We start from the raw sequence: 12,111 nt of genomic DNA on the forward strand, positions 1-12,111 counted from the left end.
ATTATTAACATGTGTAATCTATACCTGCATCTATTATTTTCGTATTTTTGTATGTCAACTACCATTTATAAATGTCCTGGTAAAAATAATTTTAATCTCGTTTATTTATCTTTCAATGAAGACTTTTGACGTATTTCTCTCAAGCACTTCGGAAATGAGACAAATAGCCCTTCAAGTTTGAAAGAGTTACAAAAGAAAAGAATGATAGTGATGAAGTACATTTCAAATTGTAAATTTATTACACTACATACGTACATACATACATATATATATGTATGTATGTACGTATGTAGTGCAATAAATTCAGTTAAAACCTGATAGAACAAATCATAGAAAATTTTTTAGTGCTCTTAAAGCATTATTTTTTTTTCCCCATCCGTTCCTTATTAATTACCACTTTTACGCTTCTCAAAAGTAATCACACGATATCGTCATTAATTATTTAAGGGTCGCCATTAATTATCAATTTAATGGGGAAAAAAATATGACGCTAAGGTAATGCAAAAATCTTATTAATATCTGTGAAGTCATCATACGGAAACATGCATGTTAGATTACAGATGGCCGCAAATATTCTGAATAAGCAAGGACAGCAATGTATGAATCATGCGATTTAGTGATTACTAATCAATCAAATTAATTAGAACTCACCCAAGATTAAAGAAAAATTTGAAAGAAACAAACAAACAAAAAGAGTGAAAATAAGCAAAAGTCTATCCACACAAAACATGCAATTGATTTGAACCAGTAGCCCTAAACGCACCTGCATGGATGCCAGTGCAGATACAATAGACAGCAGCGAATTTTCACAGAAACTTGCGTTAAGAGAAATAATTAAATAACATATTGGGGTGTCTGTAAATAAATTAGCCAAGGACCTCTCGATTAAATTGTCCACGGCCATTCAATTCGTTGAATTATATATAATACTTACAAAACACTCACTAATCCAGCAAGGAATCATTCTCAAAACTTAACTTTCACACACGAACACTCACATACAAAAAAAAAAAAATGTACACAGAAAATAGTGTCTCCGACTCAGAATTTGCTATATTGGAGTCCATCCGCCAGTATCTTCTCAACGATGATTTTGACAATGTTCCTTCCGAAACAAGCATCAGTGTAAATGATGACCCTTTAATCAACTCCCCTACTAATTCGAGCTTCAGTAATTTCTCTAACGAGATGGAGCTGAAAGCTTACGAAGCTCTAAACGATGCCGTTAACGGGGAGTGGATTTCCTTTGGTCAACGGCGCCAACTTGATGATGAAAGTGAAGGAACAAGAGGGGCGACGACACATGAGAGTCATGTGCGAGTGTTTTACCGAGGTGTTAGGAGGAGGCCGTGGGGTAAGTTTACGGCGGAGATAAGGGACCCGAATAAGAAGAATGGCGCTCGCGTTTGGCTGGGCACCTATGATACCCCCGAGGGTGATGCTTTGGCTTATGACAGAGCCGCCTTCAATATGCGGGGCTCAAAAGCCAAGCTTAATTTTCCTCACCTCATCGGCTCCAATGTTGCTCCGCCACTCAGAGTTACCAAAAAGCGTGGATCTTCTTCTTCATCGAATTATACATTGCACTTGCAGAGTGAATCTCCCAATTCTAAGCGGAGAAAAGATATTGACAGTAGCTCGGCGGCCAATAATGAAGCCGGCTCTCTTTGTTTCGCATCTGACGACGACGATTTTTGTATATGCTTCTATCAATAACCATTTATTTTTCACCAAAGTCCATAAACTTAAAAAATCGGATACCTTCCTCTAGTACGATGTAAGACTTTTTTTGTTCTTAGGATTTAATTGTTTTAGAACTTTTTGATATTTTTTATTTTAATTTGTGTCTTATTAAGTACACGTTTTAATTTTTAATTTTTAATTTAATTTAGTTTCTTTGTTTGAGTTAACTTAGCGAAATAAGTTTATCATATTATAAGTAAGGAAATCTTGTATTGTTTTAATATATATTTTTTTATTAATAAAAATCTTTCTTTTATAATTTCATTTGTGAATAGCTATAAAAATCTCTTTAAGTCTTTTGAGTTAGAATATTGTCTAATCACACCATATGATATTTCAATATACTCTGCGCCATTCCTAAAATAATATCTAATTTCATAACCACCAAATCAAATTTAGACCCTTGATTTGCGTCTTTATGCTAAGTGAGTGGACTTTATTTTGCAGTTATTTTACTTTCACTACCGTACTGCATCAGTTGGTATTAGAGAGGGTTCTATGTCAATTGCCTACCTTTCCTAACTACCCACCCCATCCCTGTCGAATCCACTACTTCAAAAAAAAAAAGAGAGAAAGTATCAAAACCCCAAAATTGTACAACCCTAGCCACTGCAACCGCAATTGCTGCCACCGCCTTCACCACTATAAAATAAAAACCATTAGCACTAGAGGCAACCGCCACCATTAGCCGGGCACCGAAACCCTGCATCATACCCCAATTTCTGCAACCAAAATTGCCATAAAAACAACCCAAACTTGCAAACTCTACCACTCCACCCACCGCCGTTCAACAACCTTTATCGTCGACCGACACCGCTATCAAACTCCACTCTAGTTGCGCATCAAATCCTAACCATCACCATCACCAATCATCACAGTAATCTCTACTGCAAAACGCCACCTCACAAGTAATCGCTACTCTTAAGTTAGTCTTTTGACAAAACCACCATGATTCTGATAAATGTATGATCCTTACCACTCTATTGTTAGCGACATAAACCTTGAAACTTAGGTTATCTATAGTTTTGCCATTAGCTGTACTTTAAGTTGAGAAAAAAAAAATAAAGATAGAGTATCATGGATTATATTATCTACTTGAGTTTGAAGGTATCCCATATTTTGATGATAATCTTGATGATATTTGTTATTGGATTTGCATGTTAGTTGATTTTTTTCAAATTGCTTCATCAAAAGTTGTTGTGCCTTCAAGCCATTCTTTTATTTTTTATGAGATTTACAACAATCAAGGATTCATTTTATTTATTGTGATGATGTTGAACCATCTTGGTTCATTCCCCTGAAAGCAGAAGCTAATGATTATGATGAGAATATTAATTTGTTTGAGATTTTTAAAGAAGAGATATAACCTCTTTGTGATTTCAGTATTGAGTCTAATAGTATGATCAAGTTTGTGCAGCAAAATGAAGTTGAAGATATCACAGCAATGATTGATATGATTATGCCTATCCACGTTGAAGACGATAAGGTTGTTCTTTAAGAAGATCTGACTCCAAAGATAAAGTTGATTAGTGAGAAAATTAAGCGAGATTTGGCAAAAAACTTGAGAGGCTTGGAAGTCATTTATTCGTACAAGATTTCATCTTCTCCGAGAGTTACTCATAAGTACTAGAAAAGGATGAAACATATAGAATTTCGAATTTCAAGAAAGATTGATGACAAAGGCTACAAGTTCAAAATAAAAAGATGCATTGCTTCTCCACTTCAAGTTTCATCCTCGAGATAAACTCGAGAAGAAGTTATTTTTTGAAAGGGGGAGAATGATGTTATTTTTTTAGAAGGGGAGAATGATGTTGGACCTTTTTAGGAAATTTTGAGATTTAATTGTTTTAGAACATTTTGATATTTTTCTATTTTAATTCATGTCTCATTAGACATATGTTTTAGTCTTTTATTTTTCGTTTAATTTAGTTTTTCTATTTAAGCTAACTTGGGAAAGTACGGGTACCCTATTTTAAATAGGGAAATTTTGTCATTATTTTATTATAAGATATTTTGATTAATAAAAATCCGTCTTTTATAATTTTTTAAAATTATGTATCAAAATTTCTTTTATAGAGTCATTTGAGTTAGAGCGTCTCTAATCGTATTGTCTTTCAATATGTCATTGATCAGTCCTAAAGCGATATCTAATTTCACGAGCTACGCATCAAACTTAGACCCGTCAATTCACATCTTTGTATCGGGTGAGTGAAATTTATTTTACAATTATTTCACTTCTGTTTCCCCATTGCGTCTTGGTAATTCTTGGATAGCATCAATGAGTAGAACTATCCAGTATGCGTCAACTATAGCTTCCATAAAGCATGTGCATATCTTTCATGTTACTGTGTGTGTGTGTGTGTATCCTTTTCTTCAAAAACATACGAGTGGCATTTACTTTTTAGAGCTTGATTAAAAAAAATGATGATTGTTTTCTTCTTGTAAGAAATAGAGTTGTGGGTTCATTTTCATTAATAAGTTTGTTCTACAAATATTATTTGATTTCTGTAAATTTCACAATAAATCTGACTTTAATCTATTTGATTTATTGTAGCTTCCCATTCTTTCATTGCAATACTTTTTTCTTGGATTGTCGTGGTTGTTGAAAAATAATAATAAAACCTTTTGATTATCGGTAAACAATCACAAATTTATTATTGTTAATTAAGTGTCAACAATGACAAATTTAGAGGTGAACATCTCCCGATGTTCTAATCTTTTCATAGATGTTGTTGGTGGGAATAAAATTTCTCTTAATTAATTAGAAAGTAGGCATTATAAAATAATAATAACTATTTTAAATTAGACATGTAACTTGCATTCAGGTCATGTCTGAAACCCGTACACAAAAGTTAGACAATACATTTATGAAGTGATTCGAATCTGATTAAGACAATAGAGCGAGAAGAAGTAATTAGTAAGTTGCCAATAATTTAACCCAATAATAATTGAAGCTAGGACGAGGGTTCCAATCCCTCCAAAAGAATTATGGGTGGTCGGGATTAAAATTCGAACTCAACCAAATCTAGACTCATCAAAGTAAAACCGTTGATTGTGTAAAAAGTTTACACTTAAAGAAATATTTGTAACAGTAAAGGTTTTTCAGGGTAAAACTTAATTTGGATCTATATTGACATAATAGTAATGTTGGAGATAAAAAAATTTTGTACAAACTTATATGGTATAACACAATATTTTAGATGAAAACATCACATGATTTTATAATTTCATTTATTAATTATTTTTATTTTCTTTCATTAAATATTGTTACACTACATCATCTTGTACAATGAATTTGTGTAAGTAGCATTACTCTTCACATAAATAATAACTAGCCAATCAATAATGCTAAAACTACAATCTTCGTAAAAGTTAAGGTTGAATAACAGTATTGGTTGGATGAAAATATTATTTTCAGTACTCTATGTTTTCGCGTAACCAATGATAGAAGATCACATCAATTTGTATAAAAAGTCTGTAGCTCTAGCAAACTCAAATATAAGAACATTTTTTTGTTATATATATATATAGAGAGAGAGAGAGAATAATTTGAATGTCTAGGCTAAAAAAAAATCAGGAAGGTCAACATGCTTTCCTTTTAATCTGCAAGGTCCTTTTATGTGAATATGAATCTGGTGTTAATCTTTTGCCGTGTGTGCATATATAAAAGTATAAAGACTTAATTACATATTATTATTTTATCCAATAACTATGGATCATAATATTACAAATAATGTTAGATATACCAAAATTTTATCCCAAAATTTCATCTTAAATAGCATTGCATTCATTAGGTGGATGGTGAGATTATGTAATTAATTCTCTTGGAACTTGTGAAAAATCATTAATCAATTTTCGAATGGTGCATCTCATGCCACATTATTTAAGATAAAATTTATCACAAAATTTTGAAATAGCTATCATTACACTAATATTATAAAAAGCTCAAGAAAAATTAAGTTCATTAGCATAACGCTAAATCCAGATTCCTTTTATTTAGTCAGGGATTCAACCAACAACCGCTTGATTGGATTGATCGATACCTTCTTCTCTTAACTCCTGAATGAAAGTTTCAAATCTCTGCAATGGTTATGGGAATGACTTGTTTTGCTGAGCTTCAATTGTATACTTCAGGTTTGGACTTTCAATGTTGGACTTTGATGGTACGTTTATAAATAATATTAAAAAAAATCAATGGCTCACAAGAATGCAAGATACCTGGGCTCTTAGGGCGAAATCACCAACTTGACCTTGGCCACATTGTTGAATTCAATGAAATAGAAATTGCTGAGGCTAGATCATTGTCACATGGCACATGCGAAATATAATTTCGTTTTAATGTAAAAAATATATTTGTTTCGGTAAAGCAATCAATCATCACATGGGCCCCAAACTTTAGGTATATATTAATTTTTTCCATTAAAAAAAGCTTGATTGTAACAACAAATTAATTGACTTAAAATATTAATTAATCAACCATGCATATGGAATAATGGAAACGATAAAAATAGTTAGAAACAATCAAGTAAAATAGAACCCACACACCCACACACACACAATCAATTGCCAACTTTGTACAACTATGCAGTGCGAGGAAACTATTACTCATCTTTTTTTCAATTGCCATTTTGCTAAACAACTTTGGGATTAGCTTTTATTATTATTTAACACATGCTTCCCACCACATGGTAATGTTTGCGATATCAGATGTGGTTGATATCTTCCTTTGTGATTTTGTACCATATTTAAAAGGCTAGAAATAAGTTAAAATTGAGAATATTTGATCTTCAATTACACATATTAAGCATCAGTGTTTGGGTTATATATCTCTTTCTTGAGTAAGTTATGTCTAAATTTTATAATATTAAGCATCAATAGTTGGGTTATATATCTCTCTCTTGAGTAAGTTATGTCTAGACTTTATAATTTTTATTGACCATTTTCGTATTTAAAACCTCTTTATGGCATTCTTCGATCATTTCTTGGGTTAAGTTAATATTGACAATCTCTCTAAAGGAAATTCAAGTCTATCTTCTTGTAGTGCTATTTATAGAGGTCCTCGTGGAACTTTTTTGGGGTGCTTTGCTATGCTAATTGAGAATCAAACTTCCATTTATTTAGAACTTTATGCTACCATTTGTGCTATTCAATTTGCCTGCTATTCATTGTGGTTAGAATGTGATTTGACAACTGCTTATTCTTACCTAAAAATTTACATTCTTTCTCCTCCTTGGCAACTCTGCATTAAATTACTCAATTGCCTAATTACGATAAAGTCTATGAGATTTCATTATTCTCATATCTACCGAGAAGGTAACGGTGTTGCAGACACTTAGCTAATATTAGTTTGAGTTTTTCCCACTTGACATGGTGAGATTTTCCTCCATCAAAAACTAAAAAGTCTCTAATTGATAACTCTTGGGGAATGCCTAAGTAACAATTTTCTTAATCCCATTATTGTTAGTCCATTAGGATTTGATTTGGTTTAATCATTTTTAACTGAACTCCTGAATCTTTTTTTCTTCATTTAATATATTATACCTCGCTCAAGGTTTATTTTAAAAGATAAATAAATAAAGGAGAAAAAAATTACATATCCCACGCATACGAAACACGTGATTAAGTTGAGATAAATGAAATTTCAGGGAAGCACCGAGAGAAATAATAAAATAAAACCCTAATGGCATGTGCACTATAAATAACAAGAACCAATTCTCCAATCTCCACAACAATTTTGGTGATCAATAGAAATTAAACAAGAAGCGCTTCTAAAATCTTCCCAGCTTGAACTGAAAAAAAATGTACAAAAAAAATATTTCTCCATCTGAGTTAGCTCTCTTGGAGTCAATCAGCCAGTATCTTCTCGATGATGATGCTACGTCTTTTCAAATTCCCATTTCGTCTCCTTCAGAAACAACCATTAATAGCAATGAAACTTTATCGTTTACAGAAAATTCAGATGTCTCCAATGACATGGAAACTTACAGAGCTTTACACGATGCCATTAACGTGGGGTGGATTTCGTTTGATCAAATTGATGATGAAACCGATGGCACTAGCACCAGCACCACCAAGAGTACTCCTGATCGGACGGAGGTGGCACGAGACACTCTCGTGGGAGCGCGTTACCGGGGTGTAAGGAGAAGGCCTTGGGGAAAATTTGTTGCTGAGATAAGGGATCCAAAGAAGAATGGGACTCGAATTTGGCTGGGGACTTACAATACGCCTGAGGATGCTGCATTGGCTTATGATAGAGCCGCTTTCAATATGCGCGGCTCAAAAGCCAAGCTTAATTTTCCTCACCTCATTGGCTCTAATGTTGAGCCTGTGCCGCTCGGCAGAGTTACGAAGAAGCGTGCATCTCCGGAGCCCTCTTCTCCTTCTTCTTCTTCTTCTTCTTCGTCGTCGTCGTCGTCGTTCACAGTGCTCAGTTACGATTCTCCCAAGCCTAAGCGGAGAAATTATGGGATAAGTTTCTGTACATCTGATGTGAACTGGGAAAATGTTCAATAATGTCCGTGTTATTTTGCAAAATGTCACTTCTAGAAGCAGGTTTCTTGGATTCATCACTTTATGTCCTTGATAAATGATATATGACAATTACTAATGTATCCCTTATATTTATCTAAAACTTCTTAACCAGCGTCGCAATCAGAATATGTCCAGTGAGAACCATATAACTTTAACGTTTTCTTGTATGGTCGTAATTTTTTTGAAAATAATAATAATTAAACCCAATGATTAGAATTTCTCCTTAATAAACTCACTATTCTCATCACCTGCCACATTGTGGGTAGATTCTCTGTAGTCAAACATCGAACTGGCAAATTTATCATCATCATTATTATTGTTTATTTAATTAATTAATTTATTTATTTATGCCACGAGAAAGCTCGATTTTAACAACATTTTCGTCGTCATTTGAAAGTGTCGGCAAACTTTTTAGGATTAGAAAATTCTGTCCTTGCAACTTGGAACATGGCTTTGTCTGACACCCGTGCACAAAAATTAGACAGTGAGCATATCAAAGTGATTCGGATCTATTAAATAAAAGAGATGGAGAGAGAGAGAGAGAAGAGGCAATGAGTCAAGTTGTCAATAAAATTTAAGTAATTAATTTACTTAATATTTATAAAAAATTATCAAACACTTTACATATCATATTATTTAACATAAAATTTAAGATAATTATCATTGTTCAATAATAATAGACCAAATATTTTACTTAAAGAAATTACTTCTAATAACACCAATAATATATCAGATATACAAAAAAATATTGAATTTATATGAACAAGTTCAAGTATTTTCATCGTTTTATAAAATTAAGATGATGTTTTAAAGTGAAGGTGATTCATTTTTTTATTTAAAAGGTTTAACCAAAAAAGGTCTAAAAATTTATGAGCACTGGGAATGCGTTTTTAGGGACTTATATCAAACAGACTCCCTTGCTCTACTTAAAGACAAAAAAGTCAAATCATCGGGGGTTTAATTGACGTTTTATTAAGGGCTCAAATGATATTTTACAGGGACTCTAAGGACAATTTCCTTGCCACCGGGGACTGCCCTTAGGTCAGTTAATGTTACTTGATGATTATTCGAAACTCTGGAGGGCTCCTTTAAAGATTTTTTTCTTTTTTTTTTCAAATAAAGGAGGTATCAAATAATTTATCGAGTTAAACTATTGGCACCCTTTAAAACTATTATGAAACCCCTCACACTCACATTTACAATTTTAACCTTAATCGAACGAAGAGACATTAATTTCAATTTTTTATTTATTTATTGTTAATATCTTGATATGAGGCTTTCATTTACAGATAAACATTAAGATTAACGTACGTGGGACTAATTCCACAAAAGAACCATTTGAATGAAATAAAAAAGGCTAATATGATACAACTTGTTCTTGGCGAATAAATAAAAGGTATTCGTCATTATTTTGTGCATGGGTTATTCAAACTGGGTTTGGATATTAAATGAAAATTGATTGTGGAAGAAGATGGATTTTTCAGTTTTTTTTTTTTGCTTATGTACTTTTTTTTGTTTTTATTCTTATGAGCTATTTATGTATTGTGATTGCAAGATAATCTCTCTCTCTCTCTTAAAAAATACCAATGATCTACTTATTAATAAAATAATGATAAACTGACGTGTTTATTTATTTGAGTTATTTTTAATAACAAGAAAAATTCTAATGCTACTTAGAAATTGAAAGAATAATTTTAAATTAAACGTCAAAAGTTCAGTAGATGAAGAGAGATGATCAAAATCTTACTGTGGCTTATTGAGAGAGATGAGAGCAAGGTCATTTGCGGAATTAGAATAAGTGCTTTTAGAATGAAAAATTGTTTAAACTATTTTTAGTGGGGTTCCTTAGAATCGGGGTTTTACGAACATATTTGAGGGGTGTCAATATCACCACTCTAATTTATCTAGACCAAAGGTGGTTTTGAAAATATTAATAATGGGATTACATCAGTTTATTTGACCAATTTATATCACTTGAGATTATATGAGATTTGTTTATTTAGATAAGTTATAAAATATTATATAGTCGTAATGCATAGTGTGTATCGTCAATCATTATTTAGATAAGTTATATAACATCATACTAATGCGTTAATCTCAAGACACGTCAAATTGCAACATTATTACATAGACTTCTTGTTCTCTTATTAATACTGTTATGAACACCGTTTCATTTTATATTGATAATAAAATTAAAAAACATGTTGAACGCATTAGATAGTGTCAGAATTTATTCAATTACTACTTTATAATTTAATTACATGTGTTGATTGATCATTAATTGTCTTCATGTTTAATCAGCGTCACATTAGATTGATAAGTGATGAATATAAATATACATACATACATACATAGTTGTCACACCCATGTGCCTCCTCATTCAAACAGAAAAAATTAAAGGGATATTATCATTCATATACCTTATAGATATTCTATTATCAAAAATACTACAATACTTTGAGGGTGTATCAATTGTCCACCCTAAATTGACAAAAGCTATTTGCCGACCACCAAACCGTTAGCTGCCGTTTGAAAGTTAACGGAATAATAGTGAATTGACGATTTTACCCTTAAAAATTATCACTTGTATACCCTTAAATTATTACTTGTATCATATGAAAAGACCAAATTACCCCTCTGACGTTATCCTATTTAAACGGCAAGTAACAGTTTGGTGGACGACAGATACATTTTGTCAATTTAAGATGGACGATTGATACACCATCAAAGTGTTGTAGTATTTTTGATAACAGAGCATGTGTAGGTTATATGAATGATAATTTCCCAAAATTAAATAACGCGATAATAGTACAGCTACTGAATAAAGAAACAAAAATAATATTCACAAATGATAAAATAAACACGTGAAAAGTATGCAAAGTTGAAGTAATTAATCATAGAAATGACGAAACTGCATAATCGAAGTTACAATTATATGATAATAATAAATAATTAAGGTGTTCATTGAGAGAAGCTGCATTTTTCTAAACCTAGCTAGCTACATAAACAATCAGAGTTACGAATGCAGCGAAAAACGAACAAACTCAGGTCGAGCAATCAATACACCAATATCTATCTATTACGAAGATAGGAGGTTATTAGAGAAAGATTTGTCATTTGGGTCTTATAGAGTCGATTTGCCAGAATCTTTTTTCACATGATTTTGATTCATCAGTAATTGATTTCAGCATTAATAAATATAATCATGCATCTTCATCATCACCATATCTATACTATAATGACACCTTTTCAAGAGGCTTATTGAGTGATTTTCATGTTCACGATCAACAGATACAGATCAGGGATCAAGAAAAGGAGAATGTGGGGGAAGAGTGATGCAGTGGAAGTTTAATGTTCAAAATATTCTGTTGATTATAGAGAATACTGGAATAAAAAGAAACAAACTAAATTCATATTGATTCAAAAGAATACCAAGAATTTAAAGAATTTAACACTCGTCGATTCCGTAGAATACCAAGAGTTAGCTAAAATCAAATACTCACACAGGGATTTGAAATCTGAAAATATTACTGAACTCGAATCTCGAGTTTATTCCAAGAAATAATCAATAACAAGAGAGAAGTTTCAAGGTCAATGGGTTCTTAATGTGGTTGAACCTTTCGTATGTGTTCAAACAAATAATACCACACGTAAAGTAATTAGTATCGGTATTGTAAATGTTAAGATGTTTGATGCGGTAGTTAAAGAACTAACTCAAGTTAAGCATGTTTCTAATTTCAAGAGGAACTTGATTTCTTTAGGAATCCTATATCAAATAGTGTTTGCGGTTAAGGGTGAAAAAGGGACATTAAAGATCATTAAAAGTTTGATGGTGAT

The 12,111-nt window shown here is 32.1% G+C and overlaps 2 protein-coding genes across 2 annotated transcripts; both read left to right on the forward strand.

The window, feature by feature from the left end:
• Positions 1–1,014: 1,014 nt before the first annotated feature.
• Positions 1,015–1,716, forward strand: LOC18047943 (pathogenesis-related genes transcriptional activator PTI5). The gene has a single exon (XM_006445354.1). The coding sequence runs from the start codon at positions 1,015–1,017 to the stop codon at positions 1,714–1,716; it is 702 nt and encodes a 233-aa protein (XP_006445417.1).
• Positions 1,717–7,436: 5,720 nt separating this feature from the next.
• LOC18047944 (ethylene-responsive transcription factor 13) lies at positions 7,437–8,317 on the forward strand. The gene has a single exon (XM_006445355.2). The coding sequence runs from the start codon at positions 7,543–7,545 to the stop codon at positions 8,254–8,256; it is 714 nt and encodes a 237-aa protein (XP_006445418.1). The 5' UTR covers positions 7,437–7,542; the 3' UTR covers positions 8,257–8,317.
• The last annotated feature ends 3,794 nt before the right edge of the window (positions 8,318–12,111 follow it).

Source organism: Citrus clementina, unplaced genomic scaffold (assembly GCF_000493195.1).
Source record: "Citrus clementina cultivar Clemenules unplaced genomic scaffold, Citrus_clementina_v1.0 scaffold_3, whole genome shotgun sequence".
Classification (NCBI taxonomy): domain Eukaryota; kingdom Viridiplantae; phylum Streptophyta; class Magnoliopsida; order Sapindales; family Rutaceae; genus Citrus; species Citrus x clementina.

Coding starts and splice junctions, on each gene's coding strand:
- LOC18047943 (XM_006445354.1), top strand. CDS start 1,015: ATGTACACAGAAAATAGTGTCTCCGACTCAGAATTTGCTATATTGGAG.
- LOC18047944 (XM_006445355.2), top strand. CDS start 7,543: ATGTACAAAAAAAATATTTCTCCATCTGAGTTAGCTCTCTTGGAGTCA.